Source organism: Phocoena sinus, chromosome 6 (genome assembly GCF_008692025.1).
Source record: "Phocoena sinus isolate mPhoSin1 chromosome 6, mPhoSin1.pri, whole genome shotgun sequence".
NCBI lineage: Eukaryota > Metazoa > Chordata > Mammalia > Artiodactyla > Phocoenidae > Phocoena > Phocoena sinus.
This window is the reverse complement of record NC_045768.1, coordinates 15,222,744-15,246,443: the sequence shown is the minus strand read 5'-3', so window position 1 is coordinate 15,246,443 and position 23,700 is coordinate 15,222,744. Positions and strand designations below refer to the sequence as shown.

Below are 23,700 nucleotides of genomic sequence, written 5' to 3'. Positions count from 1 at the left end.
TCCCTGCCGCTCCCCACCGCTCCCATCGCTCCCCACTGCTCCCATCACCCCCCACTGCTCCCATCCGCTCCCCACCGCTCCCATCGCTCCCCACCTCTCCCATCACTCCCCATTGCTCCCATCGCTCCCCACCACTCCCATTGCTCCCCACCGTTCCCCACCCCTCCCCACCGCTCCCATCGCTCCCCACTGCTCCCATCGCTCCCGTCGCTCACCACTCCCATCGCTCCCCACCACTGCCGTCGCTCCCCATCGCTCTCCATCACTCACATTACCGCCTGAACCGTCCCCCACCCCCATCCGTAGAAAAATTGTCTTCAAGGAAACTAGTCCCTGATGCCAGAAAGGCTGGGGAAGGCTGCTCTATACTGCAGTTTCTGCATGTGTAAAATTGGGAGCACTAACTGTACTTTCCTCCTAGGGTTGTCATAGGATTGAATCCGTTAATGACATAAAGCACCCGAGCCCTGCCTGGCACATAGTAAGCCCTGAGGAAGGGTTAACCACCGTTATTCGATTACCACAAAATACCAATCATGTGAGCCTTATCCTTACTTCTAGTCAAACCAGTACAACAGGATAGTCAGAGAACAAACATTACTGATACTTTCTGAGGACAAAAGCCTGATATCTAAGATAACTGAAATTTCTTTACAACGCTGATGATTTCTGAGTTGAATGGAAAAAACAATTTACTTTCGAAAGAACAGTGGTTATCCTAGGACGTGGGCACAGTCCTGGTCCCTAGGTTAATTCTTCTGCCTCGGACCCCTCCATGACTGCTTCTAGAAAGTGGTTTCATTGTCATTCAGAGTTCTCCACGGGCAGCCTCCAGCCTGTCTTTTCAGCCCTGTCTCCCTCCCTGTGTTCCAGCCAAACCATTCCTTCTGCCTCCATGGTTTATTATTGCCAATTCCTCTCAGGCTTTCCTCAGACTCTTTTTTATTCTGTTTGGAATACCGTTCTGTCCCTCCCCTAAATGGCTGACTATTGAAATCCTATCCAGCATTTTGGGACCAATTCAAACATCACTTCCTCTTACTGCTCTGTGTCCTTGACCTGGCATCTCCTATACACTCTTCAGAGCCTGCTCGGCTGGCCATCACCTTACTGGCGAGGTTTCCCCAGCCACACCCTCCCCCCCCCACCCCCACGAGAGAGCTGTCATCACCTCCCTCCATCACGCTCTAGTGTGTCCATTACGTTTAGCTCAGCTCGCATGCACTGGGTATTCTGTGTGTTCTGAGCACTCTGGCAGGCACTGGGTGACAAATGAATAAGACAGTGTCCCCGTTCTTAGAGTCACCCAGGGACTACATGCATGCTGTCAGGTACAGGAACCACTGGCCAAGTGTGGCTACTGAGCATGTGAAATGCAGCTGGTCCAAACTGAGATGCACTGTGCCTGTAAATTACACACAGCAGAGTTCCAAGGTCTGGAAAATGTAAAAAAACAAAGTAAAATATCTAATTCATTAATAAATGCTGGAGAGGGTTTGGAGAAAATGGAACCCTCCTACCTTGTTGCTGGGAATGTAAACTGATGTAGCCACTATGGAAAACAGAATGGAGGGTCCTTAAAAAGCTAAAAATATAGTTGCCATATGATCCGGCAATCCCACACCTGGGCATATATCCAGAGAAATCTCTAATTCGAAAAGATCCATACACCCCAATATTCATAGCAGCATTATTCACAACAGCCAAGACATGGAAACAACTCAAACACCCATCAACAGATGTTTGGTTTAAGAAGATGTGGTATAAGATCTTCTTAAACCAAACATAAAACCAAGCCATAAAAAAGAATGAAATAGTGCCATTTGCAGCAAGATTGATGGACCTAGAGATTATCATACTAAGTGAAGTAAGTCAGACAGAGAAAGACAAACAGTATATGATATCACTTATATGTGGATTCTAAAAAATAATACAAATGAATCTATATACAAAACAGACTCACAGATAGAAAACAAACTGATGGTCACCAAAGGGAAGGTAGGGGAGGGATAAATTAGGAGTATGGGATTAACAGATACAAATTACTGTACATAAAATAGATAAGCAATAAGGATTTACTGTTTTTTCAGAATTTTTCAGAATCTGAAAAAAAGTATATATAACTGAATCACTTTGCTGTACACCTAAAGCTAACACAGTATTGTAAATCAACTATATTTCAATTAAAAAAATAAAAACAGAACTGTAACGGAAAAAAGAAATAAAAATATCATTAATAGTTTATTAGTTACATGTTGAAATGATGCAGAGTGCCTGCATCCCTGTAGATAATGTGGGACCCAAGACACTGATGATCTGGTCTCTCTAGCTGCATCCCGTGCTGCTCTCTAGCTGTGCTCTATCCTGCACAAATGTGCCCTATTTTCTCTTATGGTTGGGACTCTGCTTTTCTGTTTTTCTCCTGGCTAACTTCTACTCATCCCTCAGGTGTCACTTAAGACACCTCCTCTAGGTAGCCTTCCCCGAATCCCCCACTGTTTACTTAAACTAAAGTAAGAACTCTAACCACGGGCTCCCATGATCTCTTTTATTTCTCCAATATGTTACCTGTCACACTTCCTGGTGATTTCTTGTTTAACAGCCTCTCTCTTTTACTAGAGGAGAAGCACTGTGAAGTCAGTGAGTATGTAGGAGTCTTTCGTCATTTCACTGTCTTTGCCTAGCACAATATGGGCATATATTATGTGCTTAACAAATGATCAGGGTATGTGTGGGTAAATGGATAAATGCGGAAGTGGTCCAACTCTACGGTGTTTGTTGATTGACTGAAATCTTCCAGTAAGAGGATTCATCATTTTCAAAATTAATCTCTGGGTTCCACATGCCTAGACTCAAGTTGAGTTCAGAATAAAAAACTCATATTTGCACCTTCCCTTGAAGTCTTCGCCAGTTATGCAGGAGGACACAATTGTCCACCCTCTGGACTCTGCAGTAACCTGAATAGACTTGGCTTAAAAGCGACTTTATATACAATTAGACATTGAGTTCTAGGTGTGGTGAGTGGTGGCCTGGGGCAGGAAGGACTCTGATTCTTCTTTATAACATTCCCAATGCTTTTCCCAGGTCAAACAAAGAGCAAATGTTCAGTTATCATCTGATGGATAGATGGATGGATGGGGAGATAGATGATTAAATGGACAGGTGAATAGATAGGTGGGTGGAGAGGTAAATGATTAAATAAGTGAATATATGCTAGAAGTTAGAGCCAGGAAGCAGAGGATATAAATATTACAAGTGTCAGCCCAGGCTCGCCAAGGGGCCTGTGAAAGAGAAGGTGAAACAGCTCAGTTCCCTCCCGACTGAGAACTGGCAGAAGCAAACCTTAGATCAAGAGGGGTTAATGGACTTCTTGCTGCGTTATTAAGACTTAATTTCTTGTTTATTAAGAGAACATTCTGTTTAGAGTCGCTTTCCCATTTGGGCATTCCTGCAAATTGCCTCTTCACCCCTTTCCTCAATCTTTCTGTCTCTGGGGGCTTTGTCTCACTCTCTATAGCACTTCTTTCAGAGGGGAACAAAGTGGGACACATAGGAAAGGGGGGATGTGGGGGCAAGTCAATCATCTTATCCTTTGAGTTACCTGGGGGCACTGTTCCCAGAAGAAGGAAGGGGATGTCTGGATTTCAGGCCTCTGGGGCATCCCTCATCCTTTCCTTCTGAGACCCTGTGACTTTATTCTTAGCCTTCCTCTTAGCCAAGGGGAGCTCTCCCAAAATACAGGGTGGGGAACGAGTATACACACAAACATACATTTACACAAGCACAAAAACGTGAGTGTTCACCCATCAACAGACATTCGTGCAATACACATACATTCACATACATGTGCAAGCTTACATATACACGTATATGTGTACATTGTACTCATATACATGGGTGTAAGATGTATGCGTGTGTGCATTGCATATGTGTGTATGTATGTCTGCATATAGATTAACTTTCACGCACGCACAGGCAGGCGTCTGTGCCCATCCATCTGTGCAGGGAGACATGCGCTCCCATGCACGTGTGCAAGCTTAGCTGTATATATCACACAGACACCCACCTCCAAGGTGTTTCCTTTAATCCAAAATATGATCTTCAGAGGGACTAAGGGAACTTGCTATCCCTGTATTTATGTGGGTCATTCCAGACCCCAATTTTTTCCCTTTACCACCATCCATAAAAAAATCACTCATACCAATTATTTTGAGTTTAACGGATTTCACCCCAAGAGTGAGGATCCCATGGAAATGTCTTAGATGTCAGCCCTCCTGCCAGCTCCACTTCCTCCTTCTCACTCTACTTCCTTCCTCTTCCCTAAACGCATTTACTTGTCCTCTATGTGACAGTTTAAGAATCATCTTTTGTTGTTTGAGCGTGCCCTCAGGAACTCACCTGACACCTCAAACAGCTTATCAAAGCATTTCCTCTAAGTGAATAGGTGTTCTCCGTAGGCAAAATGACAGTGAATACAATTCTCTGCGCCTCCTTATATTCAGATGGAAAAACTGATAGCCAGACAGGAAAGTGAATTTCTCAATGTCTTCCATTCATCTAGTGAGTGGTAGGAACGGGTTTTAATCCCAAGTCCCCCAATTTTTTAGTCTCACTAAATGATAACAATAACAATAGTTATAATAAAAACAATAATAATAGCTAGAACAACAACGGCAATGACTTGTTAGGTGCCAAACACTGCACTAAGCACTTTCAATGCATCATTATTTAATCTTCACAATACGCATGAAGTACTCGTATTATTTCTATTCATAAAAGAGGAAACCAAGGCTGAGAGTATTGAGTAACCTGCCAAGGTGATCCAAAACTGGTGAGAAACGGGAGATCAAACTCCAGAGCCTGCCCTCGCATGCCCTACAACCTACCGCTTCCATTCTCTCCCATTGCATGGGAAGGCTCTTAAGAAATACTTTTCCACAAATGAGTGAATGAAGTGATGATGCAAGAAGGACCTCACACGGTTGCTGGGCTGCTGCCACACTGTGTCCATCAACAGTAAATCCCCCACCGTCACCCATGCTGAGGATTCAGGGAACATTTAGGGCTTGCTGTCCAATACCGGAACTCAATCCAAAGCTTTGCATATTTTAAAATATTGTGCTGTGAAAACAGGAGAGGACCAAGGCTCTGTGAATAATTCAACACCTCGCCTCAGAGAAATTAAAAATATATTTCACTGCAAAAGAAAAGTCTGTTATTTGGGACTTCCGGGGACTTGGACAGAACACAGTTCCTAATGGAAGCACTGCATCGATCTCAATAATTGTTTTTTTCAAGTGAAATGGGAGATGGGGGAAATTTAAAGAAGAGGGTACAGGTTAATGCCACACTCAGTGTAGAAGTGATTTCATTTTCACTTTACAATAGAGTAGAAGTTATACTACATGATTTAACACTCAAATGTTAAAGAATACATGCTGGCTGGTTGGTTGTTGGATTGGGTGGGTTGGCAGGTGAGTGACTTGGTTAAAGAGATGACAGATGTTGGGTCAAAAAAATAACACAGGCTTTGTGGACAATAAACCCTAAGTTCAACACTTATTTTTGTCACTTCTTAGCTATACCTCTTGTAAGTCTCAGCTTCCTTATCTATAAAATGGAGATAATATAACTTAACTTGCCATTTTTGAGGACTAAAGACTATGTACAATACCTGCTATGAGCAAATAAGAAAGTGTAATAGGAGTAGCTAAGTAGTGGATACGAATGAATGAATGAATTTGCCCAACCAATTTCTCCACCCAAATTCTCCACATCATTGGTCTTCCTTGAAATGCATACCTAGAAAGCTTCCCCACCCTCCTCTACCCAGCCAACGCCTACTGAGCTGAACTGCCACTTCCTCCAGGAACTTTATACTGACTGCTCCAGCTTGTAGCACTCACCCTCCTCTAAAAAAGATCACTTGTTATAAGCATGCCTCAGTCTACCCGCCTGCCTTTGTCAGTACAGCAATCTTGTTCAGCTGACAGGGGCCTTATCTAAATGCATAACTTTGCAGCTCTCTGAGCAGGTGGCATGGTGCTCCACTGCCGAACGGGCTTTCTCAAAATTCAGTGGACTTAGTCACTGTGGCAGAAAACTGACGGCCAAAGGATGGTAGCTCATTATATAAAATGATGCACACAGGCAAGGCCCATGGCATCTAAGTGCACTAGCCTCTACCATTTCCCATTTTCTTTGCATTTCTTTCCTTCCTTTTTTCCTCCCCTCTTATCTTCACTCCCTTGAAGATGAACTGGACATGATGGGGAGGGATGGGTAAAGCTGAGCAGGGTGGAGCAATTAAGCTGCTTTCCTACTACTCTACTCCAAACCCATATAAGATACAAACGATACCCCATTTGTAAAAAGATAACCTCAAGTTATCAACCCCTAACTAAAGCAGACTTCAGCAAACAAAGGCACTTCTCTAAACATCATCTGAAGTTATTTCCCCAGATTACACTGCATTCCAAAGGAACTAATATAATAATACGATTAAACATTCCCAACGAATTGAGCGAATTCCAAGGTGAAGCCATATTTCCACAAAAGTTAGTAAACTCTCAAGTTAGACTGTCCCAGAGAACGGAATCAACCAAGACAATGTGGCTTATCTGGCAACATATACTTCTGAGTGACATACGATGGCAGAGATGTCAAGATGGCTTTGATCCTAGGCCATCCCACCGTCCTCTCCATCTGACTCAAAGTCATGACAAGGCTATGGCCCAGTGGCTGCTGACCTACCTCCCAAGGTAGCGGAGATGAGGAGGTGGGTGCCGTACTTTTTGATGATGGTATCGATGAACTGCTGAGTGGTGGGTCTCCTGCCAAGCAGGCGGATGCTCCTTTGAAACTCCGGCATGAGGGGCACTGGATGACGGACCAGGTCTCTCCTCTCAATGGCTGTGTTCCTCACCTTCCAACGGGCAAACTCCCTGGGCAGGAGACATGAGTGAGACTTTCCACTTACCACCTCTACCCCCAAGCCAAAGCCCACCCAACCATCCCATCCAGGCGTCTATCCTTAGGTGAGAGAGTGCCCACAACTATTTTTAATATTTGTGAACTGATACTTAGATCTGGAGCCCTCAGGCTAGATCTAAGTATTGGGTACTATTCTCATCACTGGGATACTGCAGTGAACCAGACAGATGCAGTCATGTTCTCACGATGCTTACAGATCATCAGAGATACAAAAATCATTGTCATCTAGTTGCTTATTCATCTCCCTCACTAGACTGTGAGTGAAACCAGAGAGATGGGATCTTCTTAGGTACATGGTACATGTTACATGGTGCGAGTCACAAGTATGCTAGCTGGATAAATAAATAAGCAAAAGAAAAAAAGGAAGGAAGGCTGTGTACCAATGGACAAGACGTTAAGACACAATGCAACTTGAAACCTGTTCTAAGACAATTCCACAACCCAATAATTAGTCCAGAGCTCAGTTTCATTTGAAATTTTCACATGCATTCACTGAGCAAATACTATTTGGAAGAAATTAAGCTTTGTTCTGACCATGTAAGGGGATTTCCACTCTTCCCTTCACTAATGACAGAGAAAATCAAGACAGAAGAACATTGAACTTGGGAGTCTAAGCTCAGGGTCTCGCTCTGCCTCTTGTAAAAACTATGTGGTGTGATCTTGGGCAGAGGATGTCACTTCTCTGGATCTGCATTTCCTTATTTATAAAATCCAATTAATATTATCTATTTCATATTGCTGGTGCCCGGATTACATGAAACATAGGGTGTGAAAACACCATTGGAAATGCCAGGCACTAATCCAATGTGAGAGTTTTATATCTTTTATTTCCTCACACATTCACAGATACATAAATCATTAAAGGTTCACGTGTAATGAATGAGGAGAATGCAAACCAAATACAAGTAGACATTTAAAGGGTCTTGGTTCAGGTTGTTTTTGCTTTAATAATGACCTCTGCTCCTACCAAAGATGGAGCTCCCCCTGAAACAACCAGTTCTCCAACCTGAGTTACAAGCTCCAGGTCCCTTGAGAAAAACAGACTAGCCAAGAGGACTGTAAGGTCAGCCCAGATAAATGATGGGAATGAGAGTTTAATGAAAAGGTCTCTCACTCCTGCCACAGATGAGGGAGATGAATAAAGGAAGGGGCACAGAGCAAGAAGAAGCAGAACAGGGTGGGAATCGGGCTGGAATATCTCGGTAATTCAGTGGTGGAGTCTGACCCCTGATGCACAGAAAACTGTGTCTGAGGAAAAAGCTTTCCAATTGGAATGCATTTCCAAGCCTCAGAGCTTATAGTCTGTGGCTGCTTAACAAATCTCTGTCCACAATTCATAACACAGTTTGAATTCTAAATAAAATCTCAGTACTCTGCACATCTTAGATGTGTATTAAGTCAATCAACTGCACTCAGTGAACCTCGCAGGGCACCTACTAAATGCAGGATATCGTGTGTACAGGAGGGGAGTGGACACATCCCAGTCTCAGAAGCTCACAGTCTGGCAGGAAAGGCAAGACATGTCCAGCTTATTGTAAACCAAAGACTACAGGATGCAGAAGAAGGAACACAGACTTCTGAGGTCTCTAGGGGAAGCTTCAGTGAGGTCTTATCTTAACTATAGTTTTGAAGTTCACATGTGATTTAAACAAACAAAAATGTTGTTTAACATTTCAACAAAACCCAACAATCCACATGGATGAAAGGGCAGGAGCAGAGTGAGTGAGAGGGGGATACATAACACATTATGGTAAGAGCTGAACAGGAAGGAAAGTGTATGAAGAGGGTGTGAAAGGGGACAAAATGGAGCAAGGGGGTTGACCAGACTTGAGGAGAGAGTGGGGAATGCGAGAGCCAGCTGAGGGGAATCTTATAGGTGAGGTAGCTGGCGACACAACTCCCCAAGATTACTGCTCCCTGATGTTCACACCCTGTGTAATCTCCTCCCCTTTAGTATGGGCTGGACAGGACCCAGTGATTTGCTTCTAATGGACAGAATTTGGAGGTGATAGCATGTTAGTTTTGTGAATAGGTTACAAAATAGTTTTGTGATTAGTTTACTTCTCACTCAGCCATAAAAAAGAATGAAATAATGCCATTTGCAGCAACATGGATGGACCTAGAGATGATCATATTAAGCAAAGTAAGTCAGAAAGAGAAAGACAAATACCAGATGATATCACTTATATATGGAATCTAAAATACGGCACAAAAGAACAGGTCTATGAAACAGAAACAGACTCACAGACATAGAGAACAGACTTGTGGTTGCCAAGAAGGGGGTGTGGGGGAGGGATGGACTGGGAGTTTGGGATGAGCAGATGCAAACTAGTATGTATGGGATCGATAAACAACAAGGTCCTACTGTATAGCACAGGGAACTACTGATATATTCAATATCCTGTGATAAACCATAATGGAGAAGAATACGAAAAAGAATATCTAGAGAAAGAGTCACTTTGATGTACAGCAGAAATTAACATAACATTGTAAATCAACTATACTTCAATAAAAGAAAAACAAAAAAACCTATAACCCCCAAATACGGCAACTTCCGTTTTGCCCCTCCCCGCTGTCTCTCTCTCTGTCTCTCTTTGTCTTTGTCTTGTTCTTGCTGCCATGTTGTGAGATGCACTGTTGAGAGATCTATACCGGGAGGAGCTGAGGGAAGCCTCTGGCCAATAGCTTCTGAGGAACTGAGACCACACAAGGGACTGAGTTCTAACAGTTACTAGGTGCATGAGCTGGGAAGCAGACCCTTCCCAGTGGAATCTTCAAATGACAAGAGCATGGCAAGAGTAAGGGCACCCCACTGAGCCACAGCCAGATTCCCTACCCACAGAAACTTTGAGATAATACATAGTGTTATATTAAGCTACTAACTTGTGGGGTAATTTGTTACTCAGCATTAGATGACCAATAAAAGGCAATGAGAATCATTAGATACTTCTCATCCGCTTATCCCTGAAATTTATAAAGCTATGTACGTGTAGTTATGAAAAAAAAATACGTATATATGCATAGAAACATACACATATTTCAGTATAATAGACATATAGTTCTATACTATTATGTTATAAATTATAGTTATGTTATATACAGGGATATATATAGAGAGAGATAGATATATAGATATAGAAATATATAACATTTATTTACAGCTTACAACCTTGGGTTACTATTTTTTTCATGTGACTATGTCTACAGTCCTCAAAACTGACATGCATTACACTCAGAGAGGTTAAGTAACATGTCAAAAGTCACACAGCTCATTAGCGGTAGAACTGGGGGTAGAAAACTTGTATCCTGACTCTTAAATCACACTTTTAATGTAGATATTGAGTAGACTATAAAAACCATAGTAAAACCAGTGCTGACACAAAGAAACAATACCACCCCCACCATCAAATTATAAGCCTATGGCTTAATTCCTTTTTCTTTCTTTCTTTTTTTTTGTGTGTTTTTAAACAGCCTCCACATTCTTTCTGATGTTCACTAGCTATACACCCAGGGCCTGCCATCTGTGTTGCTTCCTTGAAAAAACTAAGGAGGAAGCCAGTGCTGGGTTCCTGGTTCCTGCCTCACAGGATGGATTCAAGGCCTAAGTAAGGGGATGCATGTGACCCACTGAGCACAGTTCTGGGCACTTGGGAAAAGCTCAATAACTGAGGGGTGTTATTATGAAGTGCTGACTCTGCCAGGCACTGCCTGTTCAGCACCACAGACAGCTCCCGATCCTAAGGAATTTCCATCTTACTGAATGATGTGCTATTTGCAACAGTCATCTTAGTCACAGAGGAATCAGACAGGAGGATCCCTGACCTAGTCTGGAGGAGCAGCTGGGGTGGGAGCGGGGATGTCAAAAAATTCTTCTGTATAAGTTGAATCTTGACGAGAGCATAGCATTTGGCCAGACAAAGATAGGGGAAGGATATTTCAGGAAGAATAAGCTCCACGTGCAAACATGGAGAAAAATAAGAGAGAATAAGACAGTTGGAGAGAGAGGGATGTGTGTGTGTGCAGTATTCGTGTGTATTGAGTGCATGTGATATATAAATGATAAGAGGTAAAGACAGAGAGGTTGTCAGGGACCACACGATGAAGGGTCTTGTGTGTTGAACTGTGTTATTAGATTTCTATCTATAAACTCTGTTCTTTTTTTTTTTTTTAAGATGTTGGGGGTAGGAGTTTATTAATTAATTAATTAATTTTTGCCGTGTTGGGTCTTCGTTTCTGTGCGAGGGCTTTCTCTAGTTGTGGCAAGCAGGGGCCACTCTTCATCGCGGTGTGCAGGACCCTCACTATCGCGGCCTCTCCCGCTGCGCAGCACAGGCTCCAGACGCGCAGGCTCAGTAGCCGTGGCTCACGGGCCCAGTTGCTCCGCGGCACGTGGGATCCTCCCAGACCAGGGCTCGAACCCGTGTCCCCTGCATTAGCAGGCAGACTCTCAACCACTGTGCCACCAGAGAAGCCCTATAAACTCTGTTCTTAATGGCCAACAGTCCAGACTAAAAATGTTCTAAAAATGAGTCTATGTGACTCTGATGATCATGAGAATGTTGGAGTTAATACTGTAATAGCCACAAGATTCTACAATTTTATTCTCTTTACCAAAATACACTTCAGTAAAAAGTCTTCACAGTACCTAGATCTATTCAGAAGTAGATTTAAACAACACTAGAACTAAAACAGTTCATTTATGCTTTCAAAATTTGAATGCTTATAATTTTTCCAGATCTGAGTATACAGCAATAAACAAACTAGATAAAAGTCATACTATCAAGGAGCTTACATTCTCGTGAGAGTGGACAGACAATAAAAGGACAAATGTGTAACATGTCAGAAGGAGAGAAGTGTTATGAAGATAAATAAAGCAGAGGAAGGAGGCAGGGATGCCCTGGGGTGGGGTGAGGGCATAGTTCTATATAGGTGGTCAGAAAACGCCTTCCTAATTTGACGACATTTAAGGAGACTTGAAGGAAATAAGGAAGAGACCATGCAGCCACCTGGTGGAAGAGTAATCTAGGAAGAAGGAACAGCAGGTGCAAATGTCCTGAGGTAAGAATATGTTTGCCAGGTTTGGGGAAGATCAAGGAGGGAGGATGCAGGATGAGATGAGTATATGAGTAGAAGAGATGTTATGAAAGGAAGGGCAAAAAGGAAAAAAAATAACATCAAAACATGGGATGGAGTTGGCACCAATCTCAAAAGGCCATTCTAGATTTGGTAAAGACTTTTTATTTTTAAATTCTAAGTAATATGGAAAGTCAAAAGAAGGTTTTGAGTAATGACACCATCTGATTTATGTTCTAAATGAGGAGTAGGCAATCTTTTTCTGTAAAGGGAAAGATAATATTTTAGGCTTTGCAGCCATAAGGTACCTGTTACAGCTACTCAACTCTGTCCTTGTAGTGTGAGTAGCCACAGACAATAAATGAATGAGTGTGGCTGTGTTCCAATAAAACTTTGTTTATAAAAGCAGGTTTCAGGCCTGTTTTGGCCCATGGTGAGTATGACTCCTGTTCTAAAAGCATCACTATGACTCCTTTCATAGAAGTCATCCAATCCAACCCACTCAGTTCATAGATGGCAAAACTGAATTTCAAAGACATTGATTTATTTTCCCAAGATCGCACAGCAAAATGATTGGCAGGGCTGAAATCAGAGCCCAGGGCTTGTGACTCCAAGTGCAGTGCCCTTTCCACTGCAACATGCCACCTTAAAAAAATAGTGAAAGAAAATAAAAGAGAGAAAAAGCCTGCTTTTCATGTTGTCTAACTGCTCTGCTGACCCAGGAACAATTTTATGTAAGTTCTCAGTGAATTGAGCACAACATAAAATATATCTTTCCTTCTGAGCTCACAGGACAAGCAAATTCCCCTTGGAGGAGAAGGAAGAACTCACAATGGCATAGGATATATTTATGCCCAATTAAGCATCCCAGCAGGGCGGGCAAACCAATTAGACTGAGATTCAAAAAGGATCCTGGATGGAAGGCATGGGGTGGCTGCAGCAAGGCTCATCCCACTAGGGGAGCGGAGGGTGGGAGGGCGGGTGAAGACAGAGGCAGAGGATGGATGGAGACTGGATCCAGGGTCACAGGATTTAGGATGAGGGTACAGAGAAAACCACAAGCCCAATGCTCTCATTTCAGAGCACTGCTTGTATAGTAATACTCCCTTGTCCCCTTGGCTAACCCTCTGTTTCCTAGACACACACACACACACACACACACACACACACACACACACACACACACACTCAATGACACATTGAGAATGAGGTTGAACTGAAGAAAAGATTGTGAGACAGGCAGGAGAACTGGCTCTGTGCCCTTGTGAAGGTGTGTGTTTACTCTCCTGTGAAAAAAGCTGGTAGTATTAGATGATCTTCAGCTTTGTATCTCTCAGCCAGGGCCCCGGGAGATAGAAATCTTGGGTTAAAACCTGACCCTGCCATCAATTAGCTGTGAAATCGTGATGAGCTTGCTTATATCCCCAAAAAATGTAGATGTAATCTAGGGGAAGCATATCTACCTTAGAGGGGTGGGTTTAGGTTTATATTAAATCACGGAGCACAGTATCTAGAACATAAAAACGCTGAATAAAGGTAGTGTTAAATTTATTATCTATATTACCATTGTTGTCATGGTCATAGGAGGGGCTCCAATGGGAAGGTGGGGAATAGTGGATGATGGGTGGTGGGTAGAAGACAAGAGGAAACAATCCTGCTCTTTTTAAAGCTATCAGTAGGTAGAACTTTTGTGGAGGGATTTGATTCCTGATTCCCGTGAAGTATGATAAAAGTGCTGACTGCATTTAAGAAATGGACTGACAGTTTATAAACTTCCTCCTACTCTATCTCCTCATATATGCGATGAAGACTAAAAACATGCATCTCCCAGATTGTTCTGAGAGTTAAATGAAATAATGGCTAGAAAACCTCTTTGTAAACTGCAATAGGGTATGGACAATTGTAAGTTGTTGTTTATTATTATTATTTAGTATTATTATTATATCTATATTTAATATATTTAATATTATTATCATATCTATATATTAATATATAAATAATATATATTATTTAATATTATTATGATGATATTTAATATTATTTGCATAGGGCACAGTTATAACGATATTATTATTCCTTAAAATGTTTGCTTTTGTTTCATCATGTGTAAAATGGGGGATCACAATTTCTACTTCTCAGGGTTATGAGAACATCTCCAGTAGTGTTGGGTCCTTAGTAAGTGCTGGATAAATGTGAGTTTCCTCCATTGTTTCCTAGATAATCAAAGTTACGAATTACCTCTAAGGAAGTGAAGGGTTGCTTTACTCTTCTTTATGAAACATGTTTTGCAGCTTTTTTTAAAAAATTGAATCTGATTGCATAGCAGAAACCAACTGGAGGTGGTTTTCAAAAACACACCTATTGTATAGACTTCAAAAAATAGAACAATGGAAAAATAAAGGGAGGAAAACAAAATGAATTTGGAGTTAAAATTAGCATGCAAAAGCAATCCTATAAAGTCCTGAACACTTGATAGAAGTGGACAACAAACGTCTCTGAGCTTCCTTGCAGCCAAAGGAAAAAGGGAATCACAGACCAAAGAGCCACACAATCAAGAAGAAAACAGAGCAGCTGTTGTTCAGAGTTGTTGGAGACACAGAGAGTTCCTGGATGCTGTGATAAGATACAAACATCTCCTATGGTTTCTCATAAAGAGATGGATGTAGTTGATGCCGGTGGGGAATGTCCTCACTGTCAATGTTTGATTGGCTCAATGTAGCCTAATGCATATGATGAAGCACCACTTGGTAATGCAACTCCATGAGAGACAAACATCACTGTTTAAACAGGAAGCACTACAGTGATCTGACTTAATCCAAGGATACATTTTAGAATATTTTATAGACATTGTATCCTCAATAAATGTTTGCCGAAAGCATAACTGATTAAGGTTACAGGATGTTTGCATTTGTTTATTCCTGGGTGGCTTATTCCGTTGGTTGCATTTATTTGGAAGTGAAATAAAAATAAGCCGCTGAATGTCTGGGGCTGGGGGCTGAGGAGGATCTGGGACCACTTCCATTACTGTTAGCAGAAAATTATCCCCAGAGATGAACAAGGGAAATCATAGAGGAGGGGACTGAGGAGGTGAAGTCATTGAGCCGAGAGAGAGAGAGAGAGAGAGAGAGAGAGAGAGAGAGAGAGAGAGAGAGAGACAGACAGAGAGAGGGAGAGAGAGAGAGAGGGATTGAGAGAGAGAGAGAGAGAGAGAGAGAGAGAGAGAGAGAGAGAGAAAGAGAGAGAGAGAGAGAGAAGGAGAGAGAGAGCATTTCTCTTGCCTGTTGTTCCCAGCCTCTCCCCACATGTTCCCCAGCCAGCTCAGGGAAAGGTGAACGCAAGGGCACATATGAAGTGGCAATGATGCATCTTAAAAAGTATGGTGTCCTCGGGCTTCCCTGGTGGCGCAGTGGTTGGGAGTCCGCCTGCCGATGCAGGGGACGCGGGTTCGTGCCCCGGTCCGGGAGGATCCCACATGCCGCGGAGCGGCTGGGCCCGTGAGCCATGGCCGCTGAGCCTGCGCGTCCGGAGCCTGTGCTCCGCAACGGGAGAGGCCACAGCAGTGAGAGGCCTGCGTACCGCAAAAAAAAAAAAAAAAAAAAAAAAAAAAAAGTATGGTGTCCTCAACAAATCCCCTGCCTGTCTCCATGCCTCAGAACATAAGTGAGAAAGCAGCTGAGGAATCCCAGCATCCAAGTGGTTCTCCAGGGTAATTTAGCTCTAGAAGGGTAAGGAGAGGAAAAGCAGAAAACAAACGAACAAACAACCAAAAAGAGCTGTCTCTGAAAATGTGATTATGAATAGTGTTGTTTTAATTACAAGTAAAGACACTGACTTAACTATAGAGAAAATAATCTTTGCTTACAATTTGTATATAAGTCTTTCTATTTTCCAAAGTGTGTTCATTTAAGTAATGGCCTTTTTAGTTTTCTACTAACCCTAGTAGCAGTTCTAAAGGCTCTTATGGGAATAAAGTTCAGAGAAATGGGGGCAACTAATCCAGGGTAAGCATCCTGGAATTGGGCTACATGCTTCTCGTTGAGTGGAAACTGGAAAGGGAAAAACAGCAAGTACACTTGAATGGCCCAGGTTTGATAGAAATGGACCATCTCCAGAAAAGCAAGTGGGATCCTTCGTGGAGCACTGTTACTGAGGACAGGGACCTCCATGGGGGTTACGGGAATTCATCACGGGGAAAGCAGCTTAGAATGTTCTTGCTTTATTTTACTCGGAGCAGACAGAGTTTCCTTAGATACCCTCAGTCACCTGAGCTACCTCGCTGCCATACAGAATCCAAAACATCAGGATGAGGATGAAAGGGGTTTTGGAAGAACCATCCAAGGACGTTGCTGTCATTTCACAAATGAGGACATTGAGACTCAGAGAGAGAAATGGATTTGCCCAAGGCCTCAGAACCTTTGATGGCAAGAGGGACTAAAATCTGGGTTCCCGATCTCAGGTTCAGTGTCCTCTATCCTGATCTGCTGTCCCATCCCATTATCTCAACACTGTGGGGTCTGTACTGCACTTGGTCCTTTACAAAGCTCTGTCATCATATACATTATCCTCTCAATAACCTGGAAGTGGGGGGCATTTCCATCCCCATCACAAGTGGGGGAAACTGAGGTCCAGGGCAGTGAAGACCACATGACAAATCCATGTCAGAGCTGGGACAGAAACTCAGCTTCCATGATTCTCTGCCTGGGCTCTTCCTTGCTTCTTCCTGCCCCCTCATCCTCTGCCTACTCTGGTGTCACCAGGCCAGTGGAGGACAGGCGTTAACTGTCCCAAACTGCCTTGTCAGGAGCACCCGCGACGCTCTGCAGAAGAACGAAATATGGCATATCGAGAAAAAGCAAATGATCCACTGAGCGCCTGATAAAGCGGCACAAAACAGGTCCTTTCCTGACATTGTGGCAGTGTGGGAGGAGCTCAGAGTTTACAGCCAGGAAGGCCTGGCTTTGAATCCCAGCATAAAGCCACTCATCAGCTGAGTGGTCCTATGCAGATTGCTCAGCCTCTCTGAGCTTTCTTTATCAGTGCAACAGGAATCCTAGTACTCACCTTGCAGTGGAAGGATTAAGCAAAATGAATGCAATTAATCTGGCAGTAGTAGCTACTCAATAAGTGTGAGCTATTTATCCTTTGGCAAGGCATTCTAACAGGGGAGTTTGTCTCATAACACATAACTTTTAATGGATATTTTAAATGATCTTAATATGCCCATGGGTTCTAGGGATTACACAAACTGCATATAAATAAAATATTTTAAATTCTGTTTACTCGATTTGTCTCTCTCTGCTTATTTCCAAAACATCTATTGTGAAAGCATGAGTCATAACTAAATATAGATTAATAAAAGTTTGGAGCAGCAATTATTTTCCAATTGTCATAAATCCCATTAAACATTGCAGTTAGATGAATTTTCTTTTTCAGATCACAAAATTTGAGAGCTCCAAGGGACCACAGAGAACATCTTGGTATTGCCTTCGATCTTTAGATGGAAATATGGAAACTCTGAGAGGGGAGATCACTTTCCCAGGGACACACAGCTATCAGTAGCTGGTTTTAAAATCCAAGTCTTGCACATGCTCAGTTCCCTCTGCCACAGCACATCTTTCTAGGAGGAAAACGAGCAAACTTCTTCCCTAGAAAGTAATACTGCATTTAATTGCCAATTTTTTTCTGGTTAAAATATTTTAGGATTAGCAAGTATGCTGTCATCTGAGAGCCTCCCCCAAATTTGCATTCCCAGCTAGGTCCTTTTGTTTCCCTGTAGAGAAAGCTTTCCTGTCCCTGCTTTAAACTCATTAAGAAATACATTTTTCTTCAATCCAATCAACACACATTCACTGAATTTCTGGTCTTATACCAGGAATTTGGGGTCTAAAGCCATCCTTTACTTATGTATCAAAGTTCTTAAGAATGATTTAACTCAGGGGTCGACAAACTATGGCCCACAGACCGATTTTGTCCCTCTGACTGTTGTGGAAATAAATTTTTATTGGAACACAGTCTCACTCGTTTGTTTACATATTATCTATGGCTGCTTCTGCACTATAATCTCAGGGTTTAATAGTTGCAACAGAGACCACAGGGCCCATGAAGTATAAAATACGTACTATCTGGTCCTATACAGAAAAAGTTGGTTGATCCTGATTTAACCCATTGAGCTGGCGAGTCAAATAATGTATTTTAAGGAAATAATAAAAAATGCCAGATCAAAGATTTATAGATTGAGCTACTCAATAGAGATAGATAGATCATTAAATTCTGTGTGTTTTTAAAAATTCCTTTGCCCTAAAAATATTTTAAAAACATTGGGCAAAAGAAAATTAGAAAATGAGGATGTTTCCCACACAGCCTGCTTGAATCTCTTTTAAAGCCTAAATAACGAAGTCATTATTTACATACAAATTAGAAGGAACTGATTTTCTTAAAAATGCCCAGATCACACCTGAGTTAAGAAAATAAACACGCTTCAAGTGGAATTTATGATTTGATGATTAAACAAGGTAATTGACTTAATATACACAACGATGAAAAAAATACCTTCTGGGGGGGTCTAAGGCATTCTCAGAGGCATTTGATTGCCCAAGCACTGAACGAAGAAGGAAGATACCGCCAGTTTTCCTAGTTGGTGGAATGTGATGAGTTGTAACGCCATGAAAACCTGGCTCCAATGGCTAGAACTGCAATGACCAGGAAGAACTGACAGCAAGATAAAGTCCCACTCAACATAGCAAGCTTTTTTCTGATTGTCAGAACGAATCAGGATAGAACAGGGAAGAAGGGAGCCCTTGTCTAAAGATATCAAAGCAGAGTCTGAGTAACTGATTGACAGAGATGCTTACAGAAGGGATTCAGAACCCGCACGGTCACTGCAGTGCTGCTATTGCTGTCTTTACCCACTCGGAGACCCTACGTGTTTCAGGAAAGAACATGAGCTGTCTTCTGAGTGCCCAGGTGAACTGAAAATGTTTCCTTGCAATCCCTGACAGCTATACTGGTCTCACACAGACACCAAGATGAACTACAGTTATGGAAGAGATTACCTATTTATTTATTTTTTTACCTCTGAGTTAGTTGGATGACACTCCAAAACACACTGAGAGACGTCAGCCCCGTGCTCTATCCCATGGCTACCCCCAGACTCTGAATTTTCATTTTATTTTTTCTCCTAAAGCACCTAAATATGGTTCCTCTCCATCACATGATCCTTCAGTTCCTCTTTTTTGTGTGCCCATAAATGACTAGCAAGTGTTATTTTTCTTGGGCATGAAGGTATTTTAATGGCCATAGGCTACGAAAGTCACTGCCAATCAACCACTCTTCTGCAAGTTCACTTTACTTTCCAGAAGAGCCTAGCTCCCTCTCTCTCCTTCACAGATGCTTATCCACCTAAATCCATAGACTCAGCCACAAACAATATCTCTTTTCTAACACTGGACAGGTTTGATTTTTCAGATCCATATGCCTAAGCGTAAATATATATTCGGCACCAAATATGGACCAGGTGCTTTGCATTAAAGCACAAGCACCCTGGGAGGTGGTTATAATCATCCCCATTTTACAGATGAGGAAGCTCAGATTCAAAAACCCAACCAGGTTTAACTCTGTCACACTATGTGCACACGAGATGTGACTTATGATTACTTGCAACCCAATATTCTGTCTAGCAAGCTAATTGCTTGTTGTGACTTTATATGAACTATTCTTAAACTAGCTTGTACTTCTTACTCACCTCTTGCATTTTCAGTGAGGGACTGCCAACATTTTGGCCTCCTTAAAGGCTAACATTGGGTCTAGAAGAATGAGGACTGGCCTTCGAGCAAAGGCATCATAAACCTATCATCTACTCTACCATAATAAGCTGGGCTACCTTAGACAAGCCATGATTCCTCTTTGGATTTCACTTTTCCCATCTGTAAAATGGACAGTTGGGTCAGACGACTGGCTTTCAGACTTTTGTTTAGACATGAAACATTTGATTCACAAATTCATTCTTTCAAATAAGTTTTTGTTTGTTTGTTTTAGAGGATTTACCATGATTCTCTATTTTAGGTGCTAGGGCTCCAGAAGTGAACAATACAAAGAACTTGCATTTTTCTGGGGAAAACACAAATAATAATTTTCCAATAAATGTCTTGCAAAATAGGTAAATTTGATATAAGTAGAGCTTCTTCAGGAATGGGGATGATTGCAGAATCCTATCTCTCCCCTCACCACCACCCCCCTTCAGGCTAAGCTCAGAGCCCAATTTGAAAACTCAGACTCAGATTCTATCTGTGCTTTGTGAAACGGGATCCATAAGCCACCTGCACCAGAATTTGGTGGGAATCCATGTTAAAATACAGAAACAACAGCTCATTCAAACTTAGCAAAGAGTCTCAGCCTCTGCCTTTCTAACAAGCTCCCAGGGGACCCCTCTATAGAGCAAAATTGAGAACCTCGGAACTGAAGGGCTCTGATGCTTCCCCTTCTCTGGACAATCTTCCCATCATTCCCTCCTAGTAAACTCTTTCCCTACCTACTAGGTCTCAGCTGAAGGTCACTTCTGCAAGAAACTTTCCCCATCTCCCCAGCCAGCTCTGGTCCCCCAGACCACTGAACTCAAGTGGCAATCGTGGACATGTGTGATGATTTATTGTCATCCCCTCCTCTCGACAGTAACCTACATGGGGCAGGGACTATATTCTATATTCTGCTGGAAGCTTAAAGTGCCCAAATAAATAATTCTTAAATAAGACAAGGCAGTACAAGTTTGTGAATATATTTTCTCTCCTTTCCAGCATTAAGAAATTCATGTTTTTGAAGTTACCCTCGGCAATCAGGTTGTTTCACTGCCGATGCTTACTTAGCCCCTGGAGTCTGGCACGTTACCTTAGGACTCTGTTTCCAAATTACCCAAGTCTTCTGTGACTTCCTGTTTCTATTTCTTACTGCACCCTGTTCCATGCGTAGGCAGAGGTGGCAATTTAAACCTCAGAAGTGAGGAATTTTGGAATTAATCTTCAACACCTTAGTGGTTTCATTTTTCCCTTTTCCAATCAGTAGCACATCTACTAAGTCCAGAGATCTGCAGGAAAGGACTCTTATGGGATTAAATAAAATGAGGTTCTTAGCCAAAACACATGGAGGTGCAAACGCCGCCCACCTGACTCCCCTGCTTCCACCTCGACAACTCTGTGATTCCTGCTCAAGATCACAGCCAGAATTCTCTTCTCAAAGTGTGGACTGGTTCATGATGCCGCCTCCACCTTGTTGGGAAGCCATCAATGAGCCCTCACTGTCTACAAAATAAATAGGAAACTCTCTGAATTCCTATTCAAGAGTCCTCATGACCAGAGTTAAACTTGAAAGTCTCAGCTCCTTCTATTACCCTATCCTTACTCCAGTCAAACTGAACTGCTCTGTGGACCCATTCCTAACTAATATCATTTCCTTACATTTTTCTTTTCTTTTGAATTTTTTTCATTTTTTACTGAAATATAGTTCATTTACAACGATTTAGGTGCACAACAAAGTGATTCAGTTATACATACATACATATGTATACATACACATACATACGCACACATACATATACACACATATGCATACATATACATACATATGCATACATATACATACATATACATATATATACACACATATATACACTCTTTTTCAGATTCTTTTCCATTATAGGTTATTATAAGATACTGAGTATAGTTCCCTGTGCTATGCAGTAGATCCTTGTTGTCTACCTATTTTATATACAGTAGCGTGTATCTGTTAATTCCACATTCTTAATTTATCCCTCCCCACCCATTACATTTTTATGAACATTCCAGTCACCAGCCACCACCTAAACATAGCCCAGATCTCTTAATTCTAAGCAGAATGCCTTCCATGCCTACTTAATTCACCAGCTTCTTCTTGATTCCTAATCTCCCCCTGGCCCTGGTCAGTACGCAGCTTTATTTATTTATTTATTTTTGCGGTACGTGGGCCTCTCACTGCTGTGGCCTCTCCCGCTGTGGAGCACAGGCTCCGGACGCGCAGGCTCTGCGGCCATGGCTCACGGGCCCAGCCGCTCCATAGCATGTGGGATCTCCCCAGACCGGGGCACGAACCCATGTCCCCTGCATCGGCAGGTGGACTCTCAACCACTGTGCCACCAGGGAAACCCTACACAGCTTTATTTTTTATTAAGCTCCATCAAGTACACAAACCCACTCTTACATCCAGGCTTTCCTACCTTCATGTACTATTTTCTGCTGGAAAAATGATTCCCCTACTTTACGTGGTTCCTTCTTACTCACCAACGGAGAGCACGTTGCACTTCTCAATCAAAGTGTATATTACCCTGTACTACAATTACCTGTTTACGTCTTTCTGTCCCTGCTCCATGATGCTTTCTGCCTGAGAACGGGAAGAAGCTAGCTTGTTCAGGCTATTCTTAGCACTTATCTTAAGACCTGGCATATGGTAGGTTCTGAAATAATCGAGGTGATTCCATGAATTCCCATCTATTCATTCACTCAACCAGTATTTTTTGAGCACCTATATGTTCGATGTACTTTCTAAGTGCAGGAGATAAAGCAGTGAAAAGAACAGGCAAACTATTAAGCTCACGTTCTAGTAGGAGACTCAATCAATAAATGGAGCAATGCATATGGAATAAAATGCCAGACCACGGTAAGTCTCATAGAAAAATGAAGCACGGTAAGAGGACAGAAAATGACACAGGTAAAGGGGGCTCACTTTTGTATGGGGGCACTGGAAACTCCTCTAATGAAGAGAAATAGGACCAGAGACCCAAATGAGGTGAAGAAGACTTAGCTCTGTTTCAGGCAAAGCGAAAAGCAACAGCAAAATACCCAGTGCTGAGAGTGAACTTAGAGTATTTGAAAAACGACAGGACGGCCAGTTTGGAGAGGCAGGGACAGGTGGCAGGGCCTGCACAGAGTCAGTCCTAGTGGACCAAGATGAGGGTTATGGATTTTCCATTAGGAGTAATGAAAAGCCACTGGACAAGTCTGAGAAGGGTGATAGGATTCGAGTTAAGTTTCAGAAAGATCACTCTGGCTGCTTTGTGGATGAGAGCTGAAGATGGAAAATGACAGCTGGAAGCAGGGGTGCCACCAGGTGGCCACTGCAGTGGTCCAGTGGAAGCTGACAGTGGCCTGGATGAAGGTAGCAGTGGTCAAGATACAATAAAACTGGAGATGTATTTTGTAAGTAAAATCTATAGGATTTGCTGATATAGGGGTGTGAAGAAAAGAACCACGGATGCTCTGGGTTTGGAGTAGAAATAATGGGGTTGATAGTGATGTCATTAGACAAAAATGGAAACATTGGTAGAGGAGCACATTTGAAAAGAGAAACCAAGAATTCTGACTTTGATGGGACACATTTAAGAAGGCTATTAAACGGTTGGGTATATGAGTCTGAGTTCAGGGAGAGGTCTAGGCTGGGAATATAAATGTGAATCATCGGGAGAGACTCTATAAAGCCTCGAGAACAGATAAGAACAGATGAGATCATCAGAACATGGACACAGGAAAGGGGTCCAAAGGCTGAGACCCCAAGTGCTCTAATACCTAGAGATCGGAAAGAGAAGGATCCAGCAAAGGCACTGAGAAGGTGATC

The 23,700-nt window shown here is 42.4% G+C and overlaps 1 protein-coding gene across 1 annotated transcript in view; it reads right to left on the bottom strand.

The window, feature by feature from the left end:
* The window catches only part of BRINP1 (BMP/retinoic acid inducible neural specific 1), a 184,431-nt gene that overhangs the window by 59,201 nt on the left and 101,530 nt on the right, over nt 1-23,700 (bottom strand). Inside the window, exon 3 of the mRNA XM_032635627.1 lies at nt 6,754-6,944. Within this exon, the coding sequence (XP_032491518.1) occupies nt 6,754-6,944 (191 nt within the window). The remainder of the gene's footprint in view (nt 1-6,753; nt 6,945-23,700) is intronic.